The following is a 26540-nucleotide window of genomic DNA, read 5'->3' on the forward strand; positions in this document are numbered from 1 at the left end:
ACCTCCCTCCCACCCTCCCGCCCGCCCGTCAGGTCGGGGAGGGGTCCCGCACCCCTTCCCTCCCCTCAGCAGGCACACCCTTCCCCCCAGTAAAGGGTAACATGTTCCCTGGGTAAAAGAGGTTCCCTATATTGTCTCCCAATCGTGAATGACCTGCGCAGAAAGAAAGAAAAAGGCCTTATTAGTATACAATCCCACAGCAACATTGATTTCACGTTAAAGCTATAGTGCATAACTTCTGTCTCCCACATGAGGAATTCTGAGTCATTAAAACAACACTATTGGTTCATTTGCATGAGGTATAAGCCTTCAGCGATCGTGATTGGATTTGAAACCTTCTGCTGTAAACGCTGCCATACTGAGAAAGACAGAGGGACTTCTATGGAGCTGATAGGCTTAATAAACTTTTTGTCAACTTGTTTGACGATGGCATGAATGTACCTCATTAATTTATTAAAAAAAGTTACGCACTATAGCTTTAAATGCTGAAGGCAAGCATGTGTGTCCAATGAATGTTCCACAACAGCACATGATATGTGAGAGTAAACTGACCCCAGTGATGAGGCAGACTTGTGTGAAGGGAGTTACACCCCGTAGAAGGTTGCCAGCCGTTCCTTCAGAGGCATGGGGAACTGATCGGAGAAGCGCCTCCAGTTGTCCTCTCCCACCTGGTTCTTGAACCCGTGGAGGATCTGAAATGAAACACCGGGAGATGTTTTTAATACCGAGTTATAGCATGAGTACTAGTGCTGAAGTTTAAAATAGATTCTTCTGCATGACAGGTTTATTATGGAGTATCAACTGGAGGCACTGCATTTCCACCATTAGGCCACTAGGGGGAAAACAGGCTGACTGAACATTATCATGCATGAGAGAATCTGTTGTCATGTCAAGAGGTTAAATCACAACTTTAAATATTATATTTTGCTGTTTGGTATATTTAGTTTTACTCAATTTCTGATGAAATTGTGTTGTGAATGCTGTTGTAGAAAAGCTGACGTTACACTGGGCAGCTTTTTTGCTGAATTAGTTTAGTCATTTAAATCCAGCAACTTTTCGAAATGTGTGTTTAGACATATTTGTCTTTTACTAAACCTAACAAACATAATATGAGCAACTTGAAATGCAATTTCTGAATAAAGTTTTTCTTCAATTAGTTCAGCCATTTCAATCCAGCAACATTCACAAATGTGTGTTTACACGTATTCAGCTCCTACCTTGTAGAACATGTCTCGGAGGTCGTCCTTTGGATTTACCCAGGAGGCCACAGCGTCGCAGAAGAATATAAAGTCCTGTTCCAGAGAAGACAGTTGAGGCAAAACATTTCAACCTGTTAGAGCGACTGATAACATAAGGACCACGCCGCTGCCATGGTATAGCTGGAGCTCACCTGCACTACACCTCCAGGGTTTACACTGATCATGGTGCAAATGCCTCTGAACGCAGAGTCTTTCTCCTCGTTGTCTCTTATATTTCGTAGAGAGGTGCACCTGATAACAGGGACGACCACATTTAACATTGGACGTATCAAAAAAAGACTTCACAGGTTTAAAAGAAAAGGTATATACATCTACTAACAACTGCAGCAATGAATACTGTATACTACTTATATCTGAGAAATACACCTTCCTTATATAAATGAATTGTTTAGGTGTTTACCTATCATCATAAATACTAGTTTAGTTTTTCTCATCAATAAAATATATTAGATTATGTACACATGTGTCTATCATGACCTGAGAGATAACCACAAGCATGCACACAAAACCGATTTCAAATAAAAATATTTTTTTTAACTGTTAACAAAACTATTATACTACTACTATACTTTGAGCTTATAACTTCACTTTCTGTCTATGAGCAGTGTGTTCAGCATAAAAACACCTTGTCTATAGCACCTTGAAAATAACATTACTTTTTTTTTTCAAATCTTGACTAGATAATGTCATTTTATTTGGGACAGGCACATGCATCTGGGTGACTACTACTGAAGGAGAAAGGCGTTTTAGGATTGCTTTTTTTTGCAGCAAAAAAAGAACTGCAACCTTTCTCACAGCAGACATGTGACAAAATCTGTTCCCATGCATCTTCTTTTTTTTTTTAGGGTTAGCGACAATTAACAATGACGTAAAAATAAAGACTAGAAAAATTAAACAAATCAATGTATAATACGATACATGAAGGTGCTACTGAGGCAAATAAAAATCACAAGTAGGACCTAAAAGAGGACAGGGTTAGTCACATGGTTGGCAATGATTGCAAACGGATAAACAAAGAAGTAACAAACAAAAAGAAACAACTGGTAGAGAATTTCTTTTTGAGAAAGGAGGAGGAGAGAGTGAGGAGAGAGGAGAGCGACAGTGGAGAAAAAGGGGGGGAGACGGACGAGATAGGCAGGAGAAGAATATAGCAAGAGAAGGAGAAGATGAATTAAATAAAAGATTGAATAATACACACCAGGGTCTTATAAACTGCTGTAGCATGGGTGCCACCTCTTGAGGACAAACGTAACCAAGACGACCAATTGTTATTGCTAAGGTAACGCAATCACGGTTACACACCACCAAACGCCAACCAAGACATGAGCAATGGAGGGAGGGGGGAGGAGAAAAATAAAGAAAAAACAAACAACTCAGAGACATAAAAATCAAACAGAATCTGTGTATGATAATAAAGAGAGAAAAAAGATTTTCACTACTAGTGTTTTTGATCATTACTGCCCCCTGTCAGTGGCGGCGAGGAATGTTAAAAAAATATATATGACACTCTTAATAAAAAGAAAACATACAACACGTTTAAGGGAGAACACATTGACAACTTTTAGACAAGGACATTCATAGAAAAAAGGTCAAAAAACAATGGCATCTGCTTTCAGAGAAATCATATGGATCTACTCAAATCTATCGATTGGAATTGATTAGCAAAAGAAAAAAATTGCACAGGTCTCATTGTGAAGACACAGGGCTGGCTGTGTGTATGTGACTGGCCTTAACAGGGGCAGTTCAAATTTCTCCCTTAAACTCACAAATGTTAATTTTTTTCACATATATGCGTTTTTGTTTTGGTAAAATAAATGACAAGATTACTCCAAGCCAACTACATGGAGAGGGAGGGAGACTAGTAATCCAGCACAGCAGGTTTCTTATGAGGCAGAGAGGAGGGAGGACCTAAGTTTTAAGAGACACAAAAAACTATGCAAACATTCTCATTAAACAAACAGGCATTTATGAACAGTCCAATGACACATGCAGAAAGCAGATGGTATGCTCATTAGAGTAATAGTTCAGTGCAGGATAAGGCTGATCAAAAAAGAACTAGACTAAGAAAATAGTGTTGCCATGCTCTCTCTCTCTCTCTCTCTCTCTCTCTCTCTCTCTCTCCAAGAAATTACCGCCACGTCCACTTTGAACCAACTGTGGTATTACATGGCCGTCTATTTAAATTTAGTTCCAGTCGTAAACTGGTTCTCTTGGCAACGGTCTATGAAAGACGTTAGATTTACACATGGCCAAAGCACCTGATCGCAATAATTCATTTTTTGGTCTTTTGCTCGCTGTTGTGTTTTCAATTTATCCACTAAAAAACATTAGTAGTGGAAGAGGTGCTAAATATTAATAGAAATGTATATTCAAATTGACTGGCATGACATCGTTTTACTCATCATGTATCCTGCATCAAACATAGGCCATTCTTAACAACATTTAACATCTATTGGCAGATATGCATCCACATTTAAAGAACAGTAAATAAAAGCAACAAATAAACTTGACAGCGAAAAACAAACAGGAACACATCTACAGAGTCCCTACATTCTCTCAATTTAGGGCAGGTTACACTTCACCCTTGCAAGTTTTTTTTTGTCTTTTAATTGAAATCATAATTTTCCGATTAAATTGGTCAAAAACAAGAGCACAGTGTAACCTTGGTTTAAAAAATGCTCTAGGCTAGGTGCCCTGCATTTAGTCAGTTAAAGTGTTCTCTCATTCATTAATGTTACTGTTGAAGTGTTGATAACATGTTTCTTGGCTAACTGTGTGGCTGGGAACACACTAGACTAATCCATCTCACACACACTCCCTGTGCTTTTGCATGTTTAAGTATTCTACGTCAGCTGCTAGTGCACACAGTACAGTCAGTTTGCATTAGTTCATTACCAAGACTGGGCACTTACATGGCTCGCTCTATTCAATTCAAGACTTTCAAGTATGTCACACACACACCAGTGGGCGTGCCCTTTTTTTCATATTATTATTATCTCTGTTTACAAGCCGCGCTGCCAGGTTGCAAATCAGCAGCTGAAATATTTAACATGGTGGAACCAGCGAAACCTGTAAGGCTCACAGGGCTTGGGAAGGGGCAGGGCAAGCTCCCTAATGAGTGTGCTGAGTCCTAGCTGAATGGACCTGGGTGTGCGTGTGTGTGTGTGCGTCAGCGTGTGTGTGTGTGTGTGTGTGTGTGTGTGTTAGTGTTAGCAGCACCTCCCTGTGTGTGGCGTGCGAGCTAGCTAGTCGGCTCGGCACTGCCACCGAGTGGTACCTGTGTTCTCCAGTAGAGTCTTTGGGGTATTGGGCCTGTTAATGATCTCCACCAGCTGATGCAGCACCATGGCAACGTACGGCTGCATTTCAGCCCCTATAGGGATGGAGGGAGGATTTTGGAAAAGAAAAAAACAATGGAAAGTAAATCTGTTGACTCTGTTTCCTCTTTGGGGACTATAATTTGATTCTAAAATATATACAGCTCTGGAAAAAATTAAGAGACAATTCTGGATTTTTCTTAAATCATCATCTCTACATTACTTAATGCAAATGCTCTTAATGACAATATTTTTGGGGGGAATTTGGTAGAAATGTTGTCAGTAGTTTATATTATAACACCAAAATGTTCGTTCTACTCAAACATATGCCTATAAAAAACAGTAAAACCAGACACTGAACATTTGGAGTGGTCTCTTCATTTTTTCCAGAGCTGTACAGTGTAAACAAACAGTGACATATTGTGAACATTATGTGCAAAAAGTGACGCTCACACTCACCCATTTGTATAGATATCTCTCCGATAGCCCATGTCGCATTGTTGCACACTGATATTAACTCTGGGTTTAAATTAGTACCCAGTATGGGCATGAAATCAGCTGGAAGAAGGAGAGCAAGTCAACTTAGAAAACTGACTTAACAACTTATTGCCAGACGTTGTGTTTACAGTCAATTGCGGTGTACATACCGATGCACGGTTTGACGTGTTCGAAACAGGCTTTGGTCAGATCGCCCAGCAGAGCAAAGGAGCTCTGACGCACTTCTGGCATTTTGTCCTGAACAGTTGAGAGAAGGACAAAGGTGAACAACAACAAGACAAAAATGACTTTTTATCAGATTGGGGTTGGTATGTTGACAGCTCTCTTCACCTGCATACACTGGTACATGAGAGTGAGGATGTTGCTACGAGCGACCAGCTGATCTATGGTGCCTCCCAGACCCTCGGCCAGCCCACTGAGGAGATCCAGAGCCACGATCATGAAGTCTTTGTCGGGGGACTCGTACTGGTCGGGCTGCGACTGATGAAGCTGGAAGAAAGGATGATAGAAAAAAAGAATAAAGAGTTTTATAAAATAAGCATGAATGACTGTTAAATAATCACATTATAATAACGTATAAATGGTGAGTTATGAAGGAGAGTTTTCTAGTGGTGAAGTCCACATTTCCATTTCTGTGTTAATAATTAAAAAGCAGTTGTTTATCTTCACACAGGCACATTAAGCATTAACGGATTTTTTCCTCCACTTGGGGGCAGTGCAACAAGATGTAAACAGAGCAATGACACATATTCACCTCTTGAGGTTGAAATGGTTAATGGTTAGCAAACACTGACCATAATGGACAATTACACCAATATAATCTCAACATCAGTACCATATTTCAATATAATGGTCACTGTTATGTGCAATATTAGGGCTACCTAGGTTAATGTCATTTAAAACACTTTCTTTATTTTATAATTCACTTATTTTGTATTTCTTTGTTTTTCTGTAATGTAATTCTGGAGAGAACTGACAAAAGAATTTCCTTCGGGATGGATAAAGTTCTATCTCATCTTATCTTAACATGTAGCAAAATCATTGGAAGTCCAATATTCACTATATTTTTAGCTTTGTCTTTGTTTACCCCAACTCTCTTGGGAAAACTCCAGCTATTTAAGTGTTAGAAGTTCCTGCTAACTAAAGACTGTTGACTGTTGGGTGCGTGGAAGGCAGCATAGACTGGCTTTAATCAAAGCTTATTGAAGGCCATGGAATTAAAACAATGAACTGAGAGAATCTCGGAAAGCTCTGTAGATCAAGTAGTCAGCTGATAATTGTTGGTGGGTATACACTAGGAGCAAATCCTTTCTAATAGCCAGTAATCATTTGATCTGTTGGGACTATAGACAGATTAATTGGAACGGCTTTAAGTTAAGCCTGGCTATACAGGAAGTAGGGTCAGGAAGTACAGCCCCAGCTTCTCAGAATTGTCTCCTTTTAAATAGAAAGAAAATAGTCAAGAATTAAAGAAGTAAATTGTACATGTTGTGTGTGTGTGTGTGTGTGTGTGTGTGTGTGTGTGTGTGTGTGTGTGTGTGTGTGTCATATATTGTGTTGTGTTGCGTTGCTGGATATGTGAACTGTACACTGATGCTCTGCACAAATGAATTATTGTTGATTTATTGTGTTGGAACTTGTTCACTTAAAGGTGCTATGAGGAACTTTTAAATATGTGTCAAACAGTCAAATTTTTCCTCTGATGATCATAAATTACATTTAACTGCAAATGAGACCTTCTTAATGCACTTGTCATGGGTACGCCCACCCAGGAACTACAGCTGGCGTAGTAAAAAACTCTACCGCTTTTGTCCAAAGGGGGTGCAAGAATTAACACAAACTGAAAGTTGCTAACAAATAAAAAATAAAGTTAATTGAATAGAATATAATTGTATTTGAGGTTGATGTTCATACTGTTGAATTAATGTTCATACTCACCATGGCTTGAGCGAGGGTCTTCTGCACCAGGTTGACACAGCGCTGGTACACGGGCTCACAGTATGGCAGGAAGCCGCTCTGCAGGGCTGTTGCTACCGACGACAGACACTGAGGAAGGCAGACAGACAGACAGACAGACAGACAGACAGGGGGGTTGATACGGTCAGTGGCCTGTCGTCCAGTCAAGGTTATATCGCTACAGAACTTGGGACTATCAAAACACAAAATGACTCATCGCTTGTAGTAGCCAGTGACATCACACCAGACACTCACTTCTAATAAAGGGAAGAGATCTTTGTCTTCGTCCTTCAGCTGGTTCCACTTGGCGATAAGGGGAGGCATCAACATCTGGATGTATTCCTGGCAAGTTACAATTACAGACGTTAATCTTTTCATGGCGTATTGCCCAAAAAAAACTTTACATTTCTCACAGTGCCATTGCCTGTTTCTTATTTTTTTTTTTTACCACAAGTTTTCATAAAGGTGAAAGGTTGAGTAAAGAAAGACCAGGGACCCATATTATGTAGACATACATACACACACAGAATAAACATGGAAAAGTGTATTTGCAAAATACATATTTTTCTTTTTTGGCATACCGGTTTATTGAGATGGTGGCCCACTGAGTCTGCCAGTGTTCCTATGGCGTCGTATAGAATGAGCAGGTTCTTGTGCTGGTACTTGTTGAAGGCGAACACCAGTGTGTCCAGGATGAAAGCCAGGTAGGGAACCAGCTCTGTACAAGCCTCCTCCTCCAACGTGGCAAAGGCACTAGAGAGGGAGAGATTTAAATAAATACAATTTAAAAAATTAATTAATTAATTAATAAAAAATTAATTAATTAATAAAAAATAATAAGAATAAGAATTTAAAACATTTAAAAATGCAAACAAAAAATATATAAAAATAAATTAAATTAAAAAAGGTGAAAGAGGAGAGGGAAGAAAGGGTGAATTGAATATGTGATTAGAAGATACCTGGATTCATCTCAACACCGGAATCAAAATGTGAGTGTTCAGTAGCAACTATCAAAATCCAGGTCAGGTTTTCCTACTGTGCTTCTGTATAAAATGCCATAGCTTTCTCAGCCATTCTTCTTCTCTGCTCACCTGCACGCGGCCTCCTGCACCCTCTTGTTGCTGTCCAGGATGCGTTTGAGCAGCTCAGTCATGAGGGGCTTCAGGTAGGTGTCTGGCGGCTGGCTCACCACCCAGTGAGCGTAGCGGCTCAGGGTCCAGCAGGTGATGGAGCGAACCAGGGCCTTCTTATCAGACAGACACTGCACCAGGTGAGGGATGAGCTCGGGCAGGTAGGGGATCATACCCTGCATACAGCCTGCAGACAGGGAGAGGGAGGAGACCAATGTACTTTTTTTTTTGACAGTACAGAGTTGAAATGGGGAGACAGAGAGAGAGGGGGGATGACCTGCAGTAAAGGTCCACGGGTCGGATTCGAACCAGCGACCACTGCAACAAGGCCTGAGCCAATATGGTATGAGCTCTATCCGCTATGCCACCAGAGCGCACCAGACCAGTGTACTTTTGACCATCAACACATAAGTCTGCTTTAATTTGCTACCAGGACATTTTAAATATGTCTGAAACAGTCTAATTTTTCTTCTGATTATCATAAATTACATGTAACAGTAAAGGAGACCATCGGTGCAAAGAATGCTACTTCATTTAGTTTTTCTTAATGCCTTTGTCATGGGTATGCTCAGCCAGGAACAACAGCTGGTGTAGTAAAAATACTACCGCACATACATGATTTATGGCAGGCTATAGTGTGTGACAATTTCAATCAACTTAAAACACCGTCTGCAAAATGTAATACCGACAGCAAATTTACAGTAAGACAATTTATGACTTTAATTTCACAAAATGTATTCGAATACCTTTTAAGGACTCTAGGAAACATTATATTCTCGTGGAGATCATATTCCCACCCTATCTCAGATTTTTTTTAATCCCGACAAAGGGTTTTTGACTGGGAGTTTTTTCTCAGCCGAGCCAAGGGTCTAAGGGCACGGTGTCATACTGTATGGAATGTAAAGACCACTGAGGCAAATGTCTATTTGTGATATTGGGCTATATACAAATAAAACTGATTTGATTTTGATTTGATTATCTTTTGTCCCCATTCCCTCTTACCTTCAGCGATGGCCCCCAGCACCAGTATTCCAGACTCTTTGACGACCCACTCTGGATGGAAGAGCAGCTCTTTGAGGAGCGGCAGCAGGTGAGCCAGTAGATCATCTCTGAACACGTTGGCCAGCACGTCCAGCGCTGCAGCAGAACACTTGCCTAATGCGTAGAGGAAAAGATGGAAGAGACAAACATACAGACATAGAAGTGTGCGGACAAACAGCAAAACACACACACACACACAAGGACACATAAGACAAGATATCAATACACTGGAAGGTTTGCCGGCAATTAGTAAAGAGGATAAGAGATGGTCAAAGGTTGTAGGGGAATCTATAGACATATATACAACACTGTGGGAACCATTTCTAACAAAGGTCAGGGAAATGTAATTGACGAGAAGTCTGATCCAATCCCCATACTTTCTGCTGTTTAGTATGGTAGAAAAAAGATTTAGGATGTCCCAATTCTTGTGGTCAGATTTCTACTACATCCGGCAGAGATTTTTAGTGTTGAAATCAGCATGCTGTTTTGGCGATTCTGACCAACAATCCAGTGCGCACCGGAAGTGACATCACATCGACTGAACCGCCGTATGAAAACAACCGGGGATGCGATGGATATAGAAAATAAATAAGTAAGAGTATGTCCCGATTGTATGCCTACTGCATCCTAACTCGATTATTTTTATGGTCAGACGTAGTTGGTAGAATAGAAAAAAAGAAGGAGTATGTGATTTGGAACGCAGGGCTCATTTTAAATTATGCCTGTGAAGGAAATAATGAAAAACATAATTGGAAAGTGGTAGTAACGTCTGCGTTCCCACAGACAGTGAACTCACGCAGGTTCCAGTCAGAGATGGTGTCATCATCATCATCCATATCGTCATCATCATCCTCCTCTTCCTCGATGCCGTCGCCCTCGTGTTGCTGGGCAACGGTGCGCGAGCGATGGAAGCGCGGCCTGATGTCCTGCTCATTGTCTGGGATGGCTTCGTCCTCCTCACAGTCTCCCTGAAGACAGACAGACAGACAGACAGACAGACAGACAGACGGGATGAAAACAGAAAACTTGTATATATTGTGACTATGTTATATTTAAAGGTGCTATGAGGAACTTTTAAATATTTCTGGAACAGTGTCATGTTTCCTCTGATGATCATAAATTACATGTAACAGCAAATGAGACCATCAGTGCAAAGAATGCTATTTTTATAAGGTTCTTCTTAATGCCTTTGTCATGGGTACACTCAACCAGGAACTACAGCTGGCGTAGTAAAAAAAAACACTACCGCTTTTGTCCAAAAGGGGGTACAAGAATGAACACAAACTGAAAGTTCCTCGGAGCACCTTTAAATGTGTAAAACTCACACAAGTCACACAAACCACTTTATTGAACTGTATGTCAGCCGGTGAGCTATGGGTCCATTTCATGGTCTAGTCTCCAGCCTACGGCCACAAATATCAGACTGCTACACAAACTGACCTTGAGCAAGATGATGTCAATCTCTGAGTACTTCATCCCGTTGACAAGCACCGGAGTGAGCCTGGAGAGGGGAGTCAAGAGAGGGAAAATATTATGAGAACATAGGCCAAGGCTAGGTCAAAGCCCCACAAGCCGTCCCTCACATAAGGTGCCTGCTGTGGGCACAGTTAACGGTGACAGAGGGGGGAGGGGAGTGGGGGCTGACAGATGTTACAGCTGAGATCCACGGCCACGGCTCTTAATCAACCTGTAGTCCTGAGGTGAGGAAGAAGGAAATCATCCCAGTTGCACCACAAGGTCTGAACTAAACTTACTGCCAAGGTTGCTATCAATCACACAGCTTTCAATATTAGCATTGGAGTGTCAGTCTGTGTTATGGTTTGGACAAGTGTGTGTGTGTGTGTGTGTGTGTGTGTGTGTGTGTGTGTGTGTGTGTGTGTGTGTGTGTGTGTGTGTGTGTGTGTGTGTGTGTGTGTGTGTATACAGTACTTGTACATGTATCTTTGTGAAGACCAGTTTTAGCTTTTAACTATCGGAGTGAGGAAATCTTTCGGAAAGTAAGGACATTTTGCCTGGACAGTTGGGGTTAGGCATTTAGTTTTGAGGGTTAGGGTAAGGGGCTTGGGAATGCATTATGTCAATATGTGTCCTCACAAAGATAGAAGTACAAGAATGTGTGTGTGTGCGCGTGCGTGTGTGTGTGTGTGTGTCCTTACTGGGAGAGGTGTCCACCCAGCACCTCCTTACAGACGGGCTGCTCTGCCAGAGTGAGCCAGAACTCACAGGCCTCCAGGGCAACGTTCTCATCTTGGTCCTGAGTCCTCAGGAGCATGTACTGAGATGAGAGGAAATGAAGGGATGTTTAAGATTTTTTTTTTTTTATATACTTTATTACTTTTCATTTACAAAATTTAATTTATAAATTTAATTTAATCATTTGTCTCTCCATTGTCTCTAACTTGAAAGATATAAACATTTAAAAAAGGAATATATTGAAGAAGCTATCCCACGCTTAAAGCCCCTTGCTTAGGCATAGCAGATTTACTTCTTGATGCATCAAATAAGTCTCCCTTGCAGTTAGAAAAACTTATATCATTTATTTCCACTTCAATATTTAACTATGTACAAAACCGAAGTCTCTAACTGCTGAGACAAGTTGTATGCAGTTGTATGCCCTGTGTAGTTGGCTCTGACATATATACAAGTTGAGTTTAATAGCTAATTATTGGAGTTGTTTCCATCATAGACCCTGGTCCCCCTCACCTCTATGATGTTATGCATGTGTGGCAGCAGGCGATCCAGACGCACTTCCAGCAGCATGACTAGAGCTCTGCACACGTTCTTCCTCACCTCTGGTTCCTCATCAGTCGCCAGGGCAAACAGGTTCTAGAACGGACGGCAAGACACAAGGGTCAAATGGCTTTTCTTTGCACTGTGTTAAACAACTACAACAACTACAAATAGTACCAATAGTAATTGTATTGCAGTAAAATGCAAAATGTAAAAGTTGTAGCACAAACATAAACTGGGTTGGATTAAATATAGTATATCAGTATATCAGTATATCACATTATAGTCCCTTGTAATACGGTTTCTGAATGTACAGTACGTAGTATTTTGCTATAGGTTTTGTGGCAACTTCCAAATTTCCCTGTGGTATTATAGCAGTCTGCAGTACTTCAGTCGCTTGCATCTTTATTACTGTTTGTCATTTTAAGGATACTTTAAGGTATTTTGTAACAATATAATTTACAAATGCTACCCTCCAGGAAACATATCAGCCTATAGCATCTTACTTTAAGTTAATATTCTGTATCTCTCCTTCCTAGCGCTAAATATGAGAAGCACATTCAACAATAGAATCAACACAGGCCATCAAGAGGACGACATAAAATCTATAGTAAAAAAATCAATCAGGACTTGAACTATGGGTTTATCAAATAAAAACATGATTTTGTGCTTTACATGGGCATACAATACATCAAGATTAGACATTAGAAATTGCATTTAAGAGATAGAAAAAACAAAGAAAATACATCAAGATTCAAGATTAGACATGAAACATTTAGACAGCGGTGTAGAATGGCTGTAATGACAATGACGTGACTGACAATGTAGTTATTTTCTATACAGCCTATTTAAGTTAATTACTCTTTCATAGTTTCAAATTCATTTTCAAAAATATTGGGGAATCTGTATTCACAAATCCAAATAGAATGTATTTCGGACTGAAGTCTCTTTCCCCAAATTCGATCCCATTCTTGTACGCTAAATGGATCTGGAAGCTGAGTTTTAAACCATGGACAACTATGTGTGTGTGTGTGTGTGTGTGTGTGTGTGTGTGTGTGTGTGTGTGTGTTTGTGTGTGTGTGTGTGTGTGTGTGTGTTTATGTGTGTTTATGTGTGTGTGTTTTTGCAGTGAGACTTGCCTCTATGAAAGGGTCGATGTGCAGCATGAGGGCCTGAGTCCTGCTGATGATGAACTGATTGACGCAGGCGATGGCATGGGACCTGCAACACAAACAAACACACAGTGATTTAGAGCCACACAGGCGTTCTCTCCTCACATGTCACAATGCTATGAAAGCAGCCCCTGTCTTCTCCCTTACTGATTCAACCAACAGAAATATGAGCAACTCTTGTATTTTATCAATAGGTTGCATACAGTAGAAGTACAAGAGAGAGTGTGTGTGTGTGTGTGTGTGTGTGTGTGTGTGTGTGTGTGTGTGTGTGTGTGTGTGTGTGTGTGTGTGTGTATATGTGTGTGTGTGTTCTACTTTACTGATTCAACCTACAAAATATGAGCAACTCTTGTATTGGATGAATAGGCCTACTGCTGAATAACAAAAAAACTGAGACCATACACTGTACAATTATACAGACTTGTAATCTGTCTTGTAAGTATACTGTACGTGTGTGTTTAAATAGCTTTGTTGCTTAAGCGTACCCACTCGTACATGATTAATTTATGAGTTTAGATATATTCTAAGATAAGATAAAAATGCTCTAGAGGCTCATGGGAGTGGGCAGAGTCGGGGCGAAAATATGAATGACCTATTTTTTCCACTCAAGATTTAATAGGTCATATTTTTCATAGTTTCTGTGACAGGTGTTATTCATATCATATATCTAAAAGGAATTCATGAACACTTTCATTTCAATGCCATACAGTAGATATTCTAACCCAGCGATGTAGTAGTAACAGATTGACTATCTGGAACAAACTCCCAGAAAACTTGAGGTCTGCTGCAACCCTCAGTTCTTTTAAATCGAGTCTGAAGACTTTTCTGTTTCCATTTTAACCTGTACTTTTAATTTAATTTAAATGTTTTACTTCTTTTCATTCGCTTTTAAATGTCTTCTAATGTGTTTTATGTATTTTAATCTTGCCCCTGTAAAGCACTTTGAGTGGCCTTGTGTTTGAATTGTGCTATATAAATAAACTTGCCTTGCCTTGCCTTGCCTATTTGGAAATTAAAGGTGCTACGAGGAACTTTTAAATATTTCTGTAAGAGTCAGTACATGTAACAGCAAACGAGACCATCAGTGCAAAGAATGCTTTTGTTAAATAGTTTTTCTTAATGCCTTTGTCATGGTTATGCTCACCACAGAACAACAGCTGCCGTTGTAAAAAACACTACCGCTTTTGTCCAAAGGGGGTGCAAGAATTCCCACAAACTGAAAGTTCCTCAGAGCACCTTTAATATTGGCATGATTGTATGTTCGCTTTATATTCAAATACAAATGTTAAAGTCTGCAAAGAAGAGCTTGATACCTGATCTTGGGACTGTTGTGCTTGAAGAACTGCAGGAACTTTGGGATCATGATGTTGAGAGGGCGATCCAACATGTCACTGTCCAGGATCTCAGCTGAATCCTCACAGATCTTCTGCAGAGCTCCAAACGCTCCCTGAAGGGAATAAGGGAAAAGCTAAATATGTTAGGATGAGTATATGATGTCAGGACAAATTCTTAGATTTCATAACTCTAATAATGTTACGCCTAATGGAAAATAGACTCCATTTATATTGCACTTTTCCCTGTTTTTTCACAGACCCAAAGCGCTTTACATAGTTTTTTGACACATTCACCAAATCACACACACATTCATACACCGATAGCAGCAGCTACCATGCAGGGTGCAAGCTAACCATCGGGAGCAATTTAGGGTTCAGTGTCTCTTTGCCCAGGGACACTTGGACATGCGGTGGGGATTGAACCACCAACCCTGCACTCCAGAGGACCACCGCCATACCCACTTCGCCCTAAACAATAAAGGTTTTGTTACATAATAGGAATTTATCTCTATGCTCAGCTCAACCCCCCTCCCCAACCTCAATGCAGGTTAGACTGCAGCTATACAGTCGTGAGCTTGAAGAAGTGGATTTGGGATTTCTGTTCAGCTGCTTTCTTTGATATATATTTCTCACAATATTGCTGATATGATACGCTCATATTTCATTGGCTCTGTGGTGAGCTACTGTAATATCCTCTGTGTGTTTGCATAACAATGAGTCATATACTGTAGAGAGGGTCGTGCTCCGGAATTTCTGCACGTTGTGAGCGCTCCCAAAAAAATGTGTGCATCCATGATTTACAATAGGATCCATCCACTTCTGCTCTAATAACCTTCAAAACAGTTGCCAAGCAAAGACACACACACACACACACACACACACACACACACACACACACACACACACACACAGACCATCTCTCTGGCATCCCTTTGTTAATACTAGGCTGCTCGACTGACTGTTAGATGCATGATCCCAATATGCTACAGACTTGAGTGTCTCTCACAAAAAAAAAATGCAGCAGCACTGACACAGACACAACGCGGCTGTCTGAAATGTGTTTCCATGGCAACAGCTCCTTTGAGATGACGGATACAGAAATGGTCTTTAAAAAATATGGAGGGATAGGATGAGAAAAGGGGGGGGGGCAGAGGGGGGGTAGACTGAGACTGTGTCAAGGTCACAGACACAAATCAAGTCATTTTACCCTCATCGGTAAAACCATATTAAATCAATTTCACCTTGTGGGGTTTAGTGTTAAATGAACAATAAAGTGGTGGTGGATGCTTTTTTAAGGGTGACATAAAAAAATGACTACATTGAAGTGACAGATTGAAGCAGACATTAAAATGTGAGTATAAGACCAGCAGGTGATTTATTAAGATGGAGAGTACACTACACAATTTAAAATACGTCACCCTGGACACGAATGGTGCCAGAAATAGCTGATCATTTGATAATTGTGGAAAAATAAGGTGCAATGATTAACTGAAAATGATTCACTATTATGCGTTGATTTGATCCAGTATTTCTGTACCTATATTACATTACATTACATTACATGTCATTCAGCAGACGCTTTTATCCAAAGCGACTTACAACTGGAGCACACATTCATACATCGATAGCAGCAGCTACCACGCAGGGTGCAAGCTAACTATCAGGAGCAGTTTAGGGTTCAGTGTCTTGCTCAGGGACACTTGGACACGTGGCGTGGAGACGGGGGATCGAACCACCGACCCTATGGTTGCGGGTCCACAAAAATAAGCCATTAACGGAAGATGACACCCACTATGAACGTCATTTTCACTATTTTCTGATGAGTTGCTGCCCCGCTGTAGCAGAAGTAAAACATGATGTCATATTTGAGCTCTACAATCACTAATACACTGAAACGTATCTACATTAGAACCTATGTCATGTGAAAATGTGCAAAGCGGGACACAGGAGTGAGTGAGTGAGTGAGTGAGTGCTCCCTCAGTGTGTGCCAGTGTGTCAACAGAGAAGGGTAAAAGAAATGGGAGTGGCTTAACAAGCATTCCAGTGACGCCGAGGCTTCCAAAGTGTAATTCTCTCTATGCAAGTCTGCTGCTATGGAAGGTCAATCACGTCAGCCATGCAGAATATGACAGCCAGGCCCGGGCCAGGGACAAGAGAGAAAGGGGGTGGGGTGGGGTGTATGTATTTCGTCAACTAAACAGCTACTTCAGTGTCCTGCTCTTGGAAATATTTACACACAAAATGAACACTCGAGGTACAAATGAGCGCGGAGGCTGACAAAGCATTATCACACACATGACCGTTGGACTTCAACTCGACCCTCGCAACAACTTTTCCGAACCGCCATTTTTTTTAAACTGTAAAAACTGCTCTCAGGCAAAACCTATATAAAGCCATGCACCAGTGTTACACTTGGCATCCAACACACCTGCTCGGGTCTATTTATAGCGCGTGTAGAGAGGGGTACAGTGTGCTATGCTCAAGGGGCTCTTCCTACGAATGCTGCTCAAGACATGACAGGACCAATGGCAAGGCCGCAACACTAGCAGTTACTAAGGAGATGAGTATTTTTTTTTTTTACACAAGATATTGAAATAGCCCAACTTAAAGCCCTTGTAAAACCAAATCCACAAAGCGTTCTAACTATGTAATATGGGGAGTTAGTTGCATGATAGTAAAGCATCTGAAAAGAGTTAGGGATATCTATCAATCCAAATGAAAAAATATTGTCATTTAACTTTGATAATCTTTACTGTAGGAATTCTGTTGAGATGAGGCGGGGCTATGCTCTGGTTCTTATTACACATAAGTATTTTGAACCAATCACAGCAGTTCTCTGCCCGAACATTCTATAAAAACAATGACTGTTGCCATGGAGACTGTTTGATACGGCCACACCCAAACCGTCCTGTCAAAACGGTCTCTTTTTAACCACGTTTTATAATATTTACGAAAAAAAAAAATTCAATAAGATTTTTGTAAAAGCTCATTGAGACACCCACCTTTGATATAACATTAAGATTTTTTACTATTTTAGAGCAGCTTTCCAGGGGCTTTAAGACAACACATTACTGTGGACTAACAGCTAAACACCCGCATTAAACCATGTATGGAACCCGACGTTAGCTCAACATGGGACTGCTGCTGTGCACTCAGAGTGAGGATGGTTCGCTAACAGAGTGATAGGGATCATCTTTCATAGATATATATACTGTAAATTCACAAGGCACCAGACGTGTAAAGTGATCAAATAGCCCCCGATGCAAACATGTATTCACACGTTTGTCATCGCTTCCCTTACAATGTGCACACACAGCTCCCAAACTGTACACTATGTGCAGACAGCCATTAAAAAAATATTCCCAAAATAAAAATCAAAGTACGGTGGGAGTTATTTATGGGTCTCTAAGGCAACAGTAAATGGCACCCCATTGATAGTTGCTCTCTAGTGCGTTTACGAGGTCTGTTGTGACGTAGACAGTATTAATCATTTGCAGACACTACAATCATTTGGACTCTTCTGAATCAAACTTAATAAAATTAAATGTATGCAAACAATTTATAAAATAGCAGTTATTTTCCCACAATTTATGTGAAGTCTTTTAAAGGTGCATTATGTAATTTTGGGTGTGTCAGAGAAGTGAACATTTTCTAAGGTATATTCTCATAACTGAATAGACAAACTTTCCTCACAGGGAAAAATTGGATCCCTGGAACACTGTTTGCAGTGAAAAGTTACTGTTTCACTGTAGTTGTTTACAGTAGCAGTTTGGTTTACAAACATATTCTGGTCTAGTTTTGATTTATGATGATTTTATCATTCGATACTAAGAACAACATGTAGAGTCAACATGTTTTGCAAACTAACTGCAGGCTGTGCAAACGTAAACAAATCCCCCTCCTCTAAAACTGCATACTGCGCCTTTAAATGATATGAAGCCGAAATCTAACATGCAAGCATAAAGCATAAGACAACCCACTCTCATGTACACACAAAAGGGCAGACAACAGTGACTCATTGCCCTTTTAAATCAAAATGGCCACGTCTTAAATCAATGTCTAAGTGGCATTATTTGCCAATAACGCTGTTCGGAAAATCCATCACATCCATTTAAACTGAAGGGCATACGGCCACACTGGTGGTGCCTCTGTCGGGCTGTAAAAGTATTAAAAACATTAATAGAAACACCATAGAACATATCTATTGCAGTGCAGGATAGCTTTGCTTCCCAACACCACCAAAACAGCACACATAAACATGATGACGAATAGCCAAACATACTAAAAGAGAGAGATATATATAGAGATATATTTTGCACCTTTTACTACACGGTTAGAAGATACTTTTTTTCTCTCCATCCGCCTTCACCAGTTCAACCATCTTCAACATCAAGAGGGCTGAGGAGCTTTCCAGCCCTTCCAAGCTGCTTGTCAAAATCATAGTGAGTCAGATGAGGAGGAATTTGTTATGTTTGTTGGCTTTTTAAGCCCTGTACACAACACACACACACGCACACACACACACACACACACACACACACACACACACACACACACACACACACACACACACACACACACACACACACACACACACACACACACACACACACACACACACACACACACACACAGTACAAGATCCTCTGCAGTAAATAGCTGACCTAAATCCCCCGCTTCTGAACGAGCTTAATAAGAGAGGGGTTAACAGGGTTGCAAAAGAGAGAGAGAGAGACATTTCTTGTGTCATACCTTCTTCTTTGAATTTCATCTGAAAATCATGTGAACATTCTAGGTGTGATGGGCGATGAGTTAGGCCTGTCAGGATACATTTGAGATGCCCCTCTTGTTCAACACAGCTGAATTTAGCCGGGACAGTTTCACATGCTAGTTAATTTGTTGCTTGCTCTCCAATGTAATGTATCCGGCCTTTAGTGGCCTATAGTGGGGCTGGTGTTACGGGGCGCATGCTGAGCTGACAAGCATATCAACGACCGGGGGCAGTTTATGAGCCTCAGAATGGGTGCGGCCCCCCCCCATCACACAGATCAAATGATCAGACATCCACTCTCAGGCTACTGTAGAGTCATTATTGTGGTTGCAGCAATGGGAACATTTGTCCACTGTTTCAATGTAACTGTAGAGATAAAACCATTAAGTGGGCCTACTGATGACAGCGAGCAATTATTATACGTAGATCCAATCAAGAACTCTGGAATATTTCAAAATGTAATATATTTATTTAAAGGTGCTATGAGGAATTTTTGTATATTTATGAAAGAGTCTATTTTTTCCTCTGATGATCATGAATGACATGGAACGGCAAACAAGACCATCAGTGCAAAGAATGCTATTTTGTATATAGTATTTCTTAATGCCTTTGTCATGGCTGGGTACGCTCACACAGAAAAACAAGCAGGCGTAGTAAAAACACTACCGCTTTTGTCCAAAGGGGATGCAAGAATGAACACAAACTGAAAGTTCCTGGAGCACCTTGAATATTTGTTATGTTTATTTGCATAGGGACAAGTGTGTAGCAGTGCCACACACCACACAGCATGTATAGCCCTAAGCTAATTTGCTATGCCTGTCCCTAGCTGAGCCTTTGATAAAGGACTAAACGAAGAATTGGTTGGACTAGAGAGAAAAGAAACCGCTTGCATTCTAAGACAAAAAACAACAATGTGCTGTTTAACGCAGATGTACACGACGAAGTTATAAAAGCCATTCTGGGTGATCTGGGTGACAAGCCAAGTTAGAAAATGGGGTCATAGTGGATTTCTGGTGGAAAAAGGGAAAAATAAAATAATCCGTAGTCGGTTGGTGGCTTCCTCTCCAGCTGTGAGGATGCCTTTAGCTCAGCTGGCCGGCCGGATGTGCTCCAGATGCTGCTTAACGAGCTCACCCAACTCTCTCTCTCTCTCTCTCTCTCTGCTTTACACAATTAATTCATTAATAAATAAATAAACAAACAGACAGACACGCAGCCCTCTGTGTGTGTCTAGACATGATGCTACAGCATATTATGAACACAACTCTGCACACACCTACAGTAATCTGTCTGTCTCTCTCACAGAAACTCACACGCAACGGCAACAACAAAAAGCTGTTTGCAAAACCAAATGGAACAGTCCCACTTCTCTCTGTCTATCTGTCTGTCCGTCTGACTGTCTGTCTGTCTGTCTGTCTGTCTGTCTGTCTGTCTGTCTGTCTGACTGTCTGACTGTCTGTCTGTCTGTCTGTCTGTCACAGAAACTCACACGCAACCACAACAAAAAATGTAAAGGCCCACTTCTGATGAGCTGATTGTGCAGTAAGTAAATCAAGAGGAGAATTAAGAAGAACTTAATAATGTTTAAGAATCCAAATCTATCACAACCGCCCAATAATGCAAACATGAAATGACCAGAATAACCAAAGTGTCAAGTATCCCTAAATCCCTAAACTGCCATATAGAGACTGATTTGCAAGTCCCACTGTAATACTATGTTTGTGTCTAATGCTTTAAAATTAATCTGTTTGAGGACGGGCGACATCATAGTATGTCAAACATGTTTAATATTAGGATTTCAAATTTCAAAGTGGACCAATCCTGAAATAAATGCAGCAGCATCCAGTTTTGAATTATGTTTCAGTTGCTTGCGTATTGCTCTCTTTGCATATCAACTTGTCAAATGTCTCAGTCCAACACTAATGCCTGCCTATATGTTGTCGTCAACATAGGCAAAATAAAATTACCACATACTGTAAGCCCAAAATGATTAGCAGAAAATCAGCTCCCACATGGTAAATGGTAAAAGGACTCCACTTATATAGCTCCTTTCCCTGTTTTTTCACAGACCCATCGCGCTTTACATTGTTTTGTACACATTCACCCAATCGCACACACATTCATCCACCGATAACAGCAGCAGCTACCACGCAGGGTGCAAGCTAACTATCGGGAGCAATTTAGGGTTCAGTGTCTCTTTGCCCAGGGACACTTGGACATGTGGCGGGGAGACCCTGCAGCAACCCAGTGGACGACCGCCCTACACACTTCGCCACAGGCATAATTATCCCACCTTACACTGCCTGCATTGGTCATCCTCACCTCACATGTGTTGTAGTCTTCAGAGTCCAGCAGCTGGCACAGTTTAGGCAGAAGCTCCGGCCAGTTCTGCAGCTCTCCCTTGGAGGCAATGGTGGTGATGAGGATACCTGGAAAGGGGGAACGAACGCTTTGCTATTAGTTACAGTGGGGGTGAAAAAAAATATACCAAGGATTAAAAACACACACACGCGCACACACACACACACACACACACACACACACACACACACACACAAACACACACACACACACACACACACAAACACACACACACAAACACACAAATAAATAGCTTGAAGTGTGGTTGGTGTGTAGCGTGGCAGCTAAGGATGCATGTTTCAGCGTTGTTATTCGCACATAAAAGTCGACAATAACAAAAGGCAGTAAATTGGAAGCAGATTGAAAACAACTGTGACTCATGGGCAGATATGTATCGTTTGACTGAGAGAGTAGAAGATTAAAAGCTGGCCCTTAACAATGCTGCTACTGAGTCTGTGCTAATGAGGCCGTACAAATGCAACTTCAAAAGACGCTGTGTTCAATGCCCTGCTGCTATAATAATAAATTATGAATTATTATCCATCCATACGTTACACAATCAGTATTCTATCCTGCAAAGAGATACATTATACAGTATGTGATGTATTTCAACTGGACACTTTCATCCCAAGAGTCATGTTACATAACACGATATGTGATTAATATTGGATGTCTAATAGCCAGCCTCAAGTTATTTCACAATTAGGCGTAGTAATTGATCTTATTTTACTAGTACATTTGTTAGAAGTAAAGTACATGCTTTGTTTATTTCTACAGCAACTACTGACACATAACTATCCCAAAATGATCAAGATCCTAAGCTGAAGGTCCAAACAAAAAATGCTTTCATCAGTTATGGAACAAGGGATTTTTGTTGTTGTTCAAATTTAACAAGCAGCATCTTTAAAAAGCAAGCCATACAACACATACACAGCGAACCAAGTCATCCGCAGAGAAATGCACACACACTCACTCACCCACGGTGGCCCGGATGAGAGGAGATGAGTCTCCAATGTTTTGGAGACACTCGCTCTTGATGAAATCAGAGACGCCATTAGGGAAGTTCTGATAGTGGGCTTTCACATTGTTCTTCAGTATCAGCCCACTCAGCGAGCGCGTCGGCTCGTCTATGGTGGGTGGGAGAAGAAAAGACAGACAGATTAGCGGTTCAATAACACTATTAAGATGAGCAGCACGTACAGTAGACTGCTAGAAATAAGACAAAGGATTATGCAAGTCAGCAATTCTGGAGAACTCTTATCAATTTTTGTCTAAATCAGTGAGTGAATATCTCCTCAGGATCCACTACCTGTCTGTACTGTGTGTGGCGTGCACCTACAAATATCTGGTGTTAGTACATAGTTTAGGCTCTGTAAACAGGGATGTTGCTAGCTACGGTGGGCCCCCCCTTTGTTTACATACCCTTTGTCTACACACTTGTTTACAGAGGCTGTGTATTAACACACACAGTACAGAGTAAGTGATTTTGGCGACAAGCGTTCTCCAGAATCACTGACTGCACTTTAAGAAGTCTTAAAAGGTTGGTCATTTGGTGTTTAATTTGCTGAGAGGATCTTATTGCCTTCAGATTATTTATCCATTCAACCGAGCAAAGTGCTTTAACTTGGGAAATGCCAAATGAAATACTGGAATGATGGGAACAGCAACAAGAACAATTTGTATGTGGTGGTGATTGACGATTTATTTTCAAAAATATTTATGTCTTCAGGCTTGTGTGAACCAAAAGCAATGTTGCTGCAACAGCATCTTAAAATGTCCTAACACCACTTAACATTTCGGTCATCTTCTGTGCTACGTTCAAGTCAAGCCAAGAGTGGACGCGGTGCCAGGAATTAGGTTTAAAATTAGAGTGACCCATATTGTGAGCACCACATCATCCGTGGCAGCGATGCCATCGGGTCACCTGAGTGAGTCCTGGCCTGAGCCGGACCTGTCACCGCCGGGCTGTTATGTTCCAAAAAAAAATGGACCCGGCTCGTACCATCCACTACTATCAGATGATCCAGGAATATGGTGCTACAGATAGGACAAAAAACCCACACACTCAAACAGACAGACTGACAGTTAGTGAGCTGCTTACCTTCCGATTTTAACTTGGTCAAGACGAATATCAAATAGTTGTTAAAGTCCGGGAACTGGTTGAGCTGCTCGAGTCTCTAGGGAGAAAGGTTGGTTGAGGAAGACAAGGTGCTAACGGTGGCTACGTAGATAATGTTAAAAAAAAAACAGGCTGGGAGCATATTTTGCACCCGTGGTAAAAGTTTTAATGATTGAATGGGTCAATAATGTGGTCAAGTGGTGGGCGTAATGTAGCGGGATAACGACGCGTGTGTGTGTGTGTGTGTGTGTGTGGTCTTGTGTGTGTGTGTCTGTGTGTGTGTGTGTGTGTGTGTGTGTGTGTGTGTGTGTGTGTGTGTGTGTGTGTGTGTGTGTGTGTGTGAGAAAGAGAGAGAGAGATGGGACTTTGTGCAGGTTTCCATGGGGGTCACAGATATGTCACAATGACGTATTGACGTTACTCAAACACTGTCTGTACGTACAGAGGAGCAGATGGTGTGTTTAAGGGCTATAGCGGCCGGGCCCGTCTGTGGGTTAATGATGCGGTGCATGGTTACATAAGGGAGTCATTTAGGAGCAGCATGCAACAGGATAGAAAACATAAGGGCCAGCAGCATGGTGGTGCAGGAGGCAGGGGATAACAAACGGTGTCAATAATGTGCAAAAGCCAGCGGTGACATTTTTGACATTTTGTAATTGACAGGCAGTTCACTGAAGAGTCAATAGGACAGATTTTATAATGTAATGAATTGGGATTATAATTGTAATCCAAATATTCTCTAATTATTTCCCTTATTGTCAGTGTCCTGCCATGACAGAATTATACATTTTTAGATGTCGGCGCATTTATGAAAAACAGTGATTTAATGCTTATGTATAGTGTTTTTTTTTATATATATATTTTACATTTAGAGATTGAAGTCATGTTTAAGATGCAGACAGACAGACAGACAGACACTGGACCCAAGATGCATCACGGGACAATTTTTCAATTATCATTATTAATGCCACATATCTAATACCACATGACGTGAACTCGACAACCGTCTGTTTGCTTTTGCAAAAATACAATTTTCTGACACTACAAATGCAAAAACAATTTGATCTTATTACTCGTCTGTAAAATGAATTATTATGTTTAAACTCATTAATAACGAAGCACTTTGCACACAGTGTGTTTAGTAGAGAAGGTTTTAGATGACACACACACACACACACACACACACACACACACACACACACACACACACACACACACACACACACACACACACACACACACACACAAGGAGCGTTGCATGAAAACGTTAACTTAATTATCATGGAGGCAATTAAATGCCGGATGCAGCCTGGTGTTATAAACCAGTATCTAATGTTATAAATAAGCAGATTATTATAATGTCATTGAGCTCGGCACGACACGGTAGGGCCCGCTTTGCTGATAGCAAGTAGAGCTTGTATATTGTATCGTTTGTTAGGGACAAAAAGCAGCAAGCAAGCAAGCAGTCAGTCAGTCAGTCGGTCGGTCAGCACCTGCGTACCTGCGTTATAACGGTGACCACCTCGGCTAGTGTTAGCCATCGCTAGCCTGTTGAGTGTCTATGAATGTGACTGCAATTATTAAACGCTGTCAAGTCATGTGTTGTCGTTTAAATGTCTGTCTTTAGAGCACAATAAAGGATACTTGCTGGACGGATCTCTGAGTGGACGTATCGGGCGACTGAGACTCTTTCAGCAGCTGTAATATCTGTTGAAGTCCTAGCTCGTCTGGCTTCCACTCACACTCCATCTTGCTCCGCTGCAGATAAAGAAAATAACACACACGAAGGGATTTGTTATCTAATGCGTAGCCCTTGAGACACAACAACGGCACGTAAACGTCACATTATCCGGACACAATAGCTTATTTTACACACAAAAGGATATTTTTATTTATTTAATGTATCAATTTTATTTGTTACCTGTTTTGACTTAGCCGACGTACGCGAGTGAAGCTGCCTCTCTGTTGAAATGTGTCCGTCTGTCTGTTAAGGCAGGCACATCCGTTTTCGCAACAAGCTGAAAAAGCTGCGGGCCATGCAGAGCTCGCGACGCATATATGTCTGGCTCGTCAGCTGACGCACGCGGGCACGCGCGGTCCTAGTGCCAGTCGAATTACAGCCAAACATGTTCACAAATCAGCTTACTGCTTTTGTTAGCTGACACCATAGATAGTATATAACACCTACACCTCCAAGGTTTTTCTGACATTATGCGCACTCTCAAACTAAATTTTCTTTTTCTGAAAAAGAGTAGACGAGTGAGAGACCAGGGGAAAGGGTTCAGGATTAAAAATTAGCATAATTCTGATAGCCCCTGAAGGCAGCGCAGGTCGCCCGAACGCCTCGTGATGTCACTGTTATTTTATAATGTGAATGAAGGGGAAACAGTGACATCTAGCGGCGGCCTGTGGTAATAAATTAATAGAAATGTGCAGGATTGTCACACAATAGATGATTTTAAATAATTCACTAAAGACAGTGAGCAGCCTAAACAACATCCAGCAGCTAGACCTCCTCATTATACAATAAGAACAATTTGATTAATATTTATGTGCCAGCTATGTGTTGCTACACATGAAAGGAATTTGACTCCAGTTTAAATCTCAATGACAGACTGTTCAAAGAACAATGTACACGAATGTATAAATAGAGATATAGTTAAAACAAGGACAACAAAGCTAAACAAAGATAGGAATCTATCTATCTATCTATCTATCTATCTATCTATCTATCTATCTATCTATCTATCTATCTATCTATCTATCTATCTATCTATCTATCTATCTATCTATCTATCTATCTATCTATCTATCTATCTATCTATCTAGTGTTGGCGGGTTCCCACCACTAG

At 40.9% G+C, this 26540-nt stretch overlaps 1 protein-coding gene across 1 annotated transcript; it reads right to left on the bottom strand.

Moving 5' to 3' along the window:
• Positions 1 to 59: 59 nt before the first annotated feature.
• tnpo1 (transportin 1) lies at positions 60 to 25654 on the bottom strand. The gene is made up of 25 exons (XM_080047127.1): positions 25610 to 25654; positions 25333 to 25446; positions 23671 to 23746; positions 22547 to 22696; positions 21531 to 21637; positions 14417 to 14550; positions 13071 to 13152; positions 11905 to 12027; positions 11358 to 11476; positions 10642 to 10702; positions 9998 to 10169; positions 9163 to 9315; positions 8122 to 8347; positions 7612 to 7783; positions 7286 to 7372; positions 7013 to 7120; positions 5405 to 5563; positions 5224 to 5311; positions 5036 to 5134; positions 4537 to 4632; positions 2458 to 2533; positions 1391 to 1490; positions 1218 to 1292; positions 553 to 692; positions 60 to 153 (listed from the first exon to the last, which is right to left on the bottom strand). Exons 2-24 carry the CDS (start codon positions 25435 to 25437, stop codon positions 585 to 587), a joined length of 2676 nt encoding a protein of 891 aa, XP_079903253.1. The 5' UTR covers positions 25438 to 25446; positions 25610 to 25654; the 3' UTR covers positions 60 to 153; positions 553 to 584.
• Positions 25655 to 26540: the final 886 nt, after the last annotated feature.

This window comes from Ammodytes marinus (assembly GCF_949987685.1).
Source record: "Ammodytes marinus genome assembly, chromosome: 18".
Classification (NCBI taxonomy): domain Eukaryota; kingdom Metazoa; phylum Chordata; class Actinopteri; order Uranoscopiformes; family Ammodytidae; genus Ammodytes; species Ammodytes marinus.

Excerpts from the sequence above, each read along its gene's own strand:
- tnpo1 (XM_080047127.1), bottom strand. The coding sequence starts at position 25,437 with ATGGAGTGTGAGTGGAAGCCAGACGAGCTAGGACTTCAACAGATATTA. Across the intron at positions 13,153-14,416 it reads CACAACAGTCCCAAGATCAG|GTCCCATGCCATCGCCTGCG; the intron begins GTATCAAGCTCT and ends TTTGTGTTGCAG. Across the intron at positions 693-1,217 it reads TCCGAGACATGTTCTACAAG|ATCCTCCACGGGTTCAAGAA; the intron begins GTAGGAGCTGAA and ends GTTTCATTTCAG.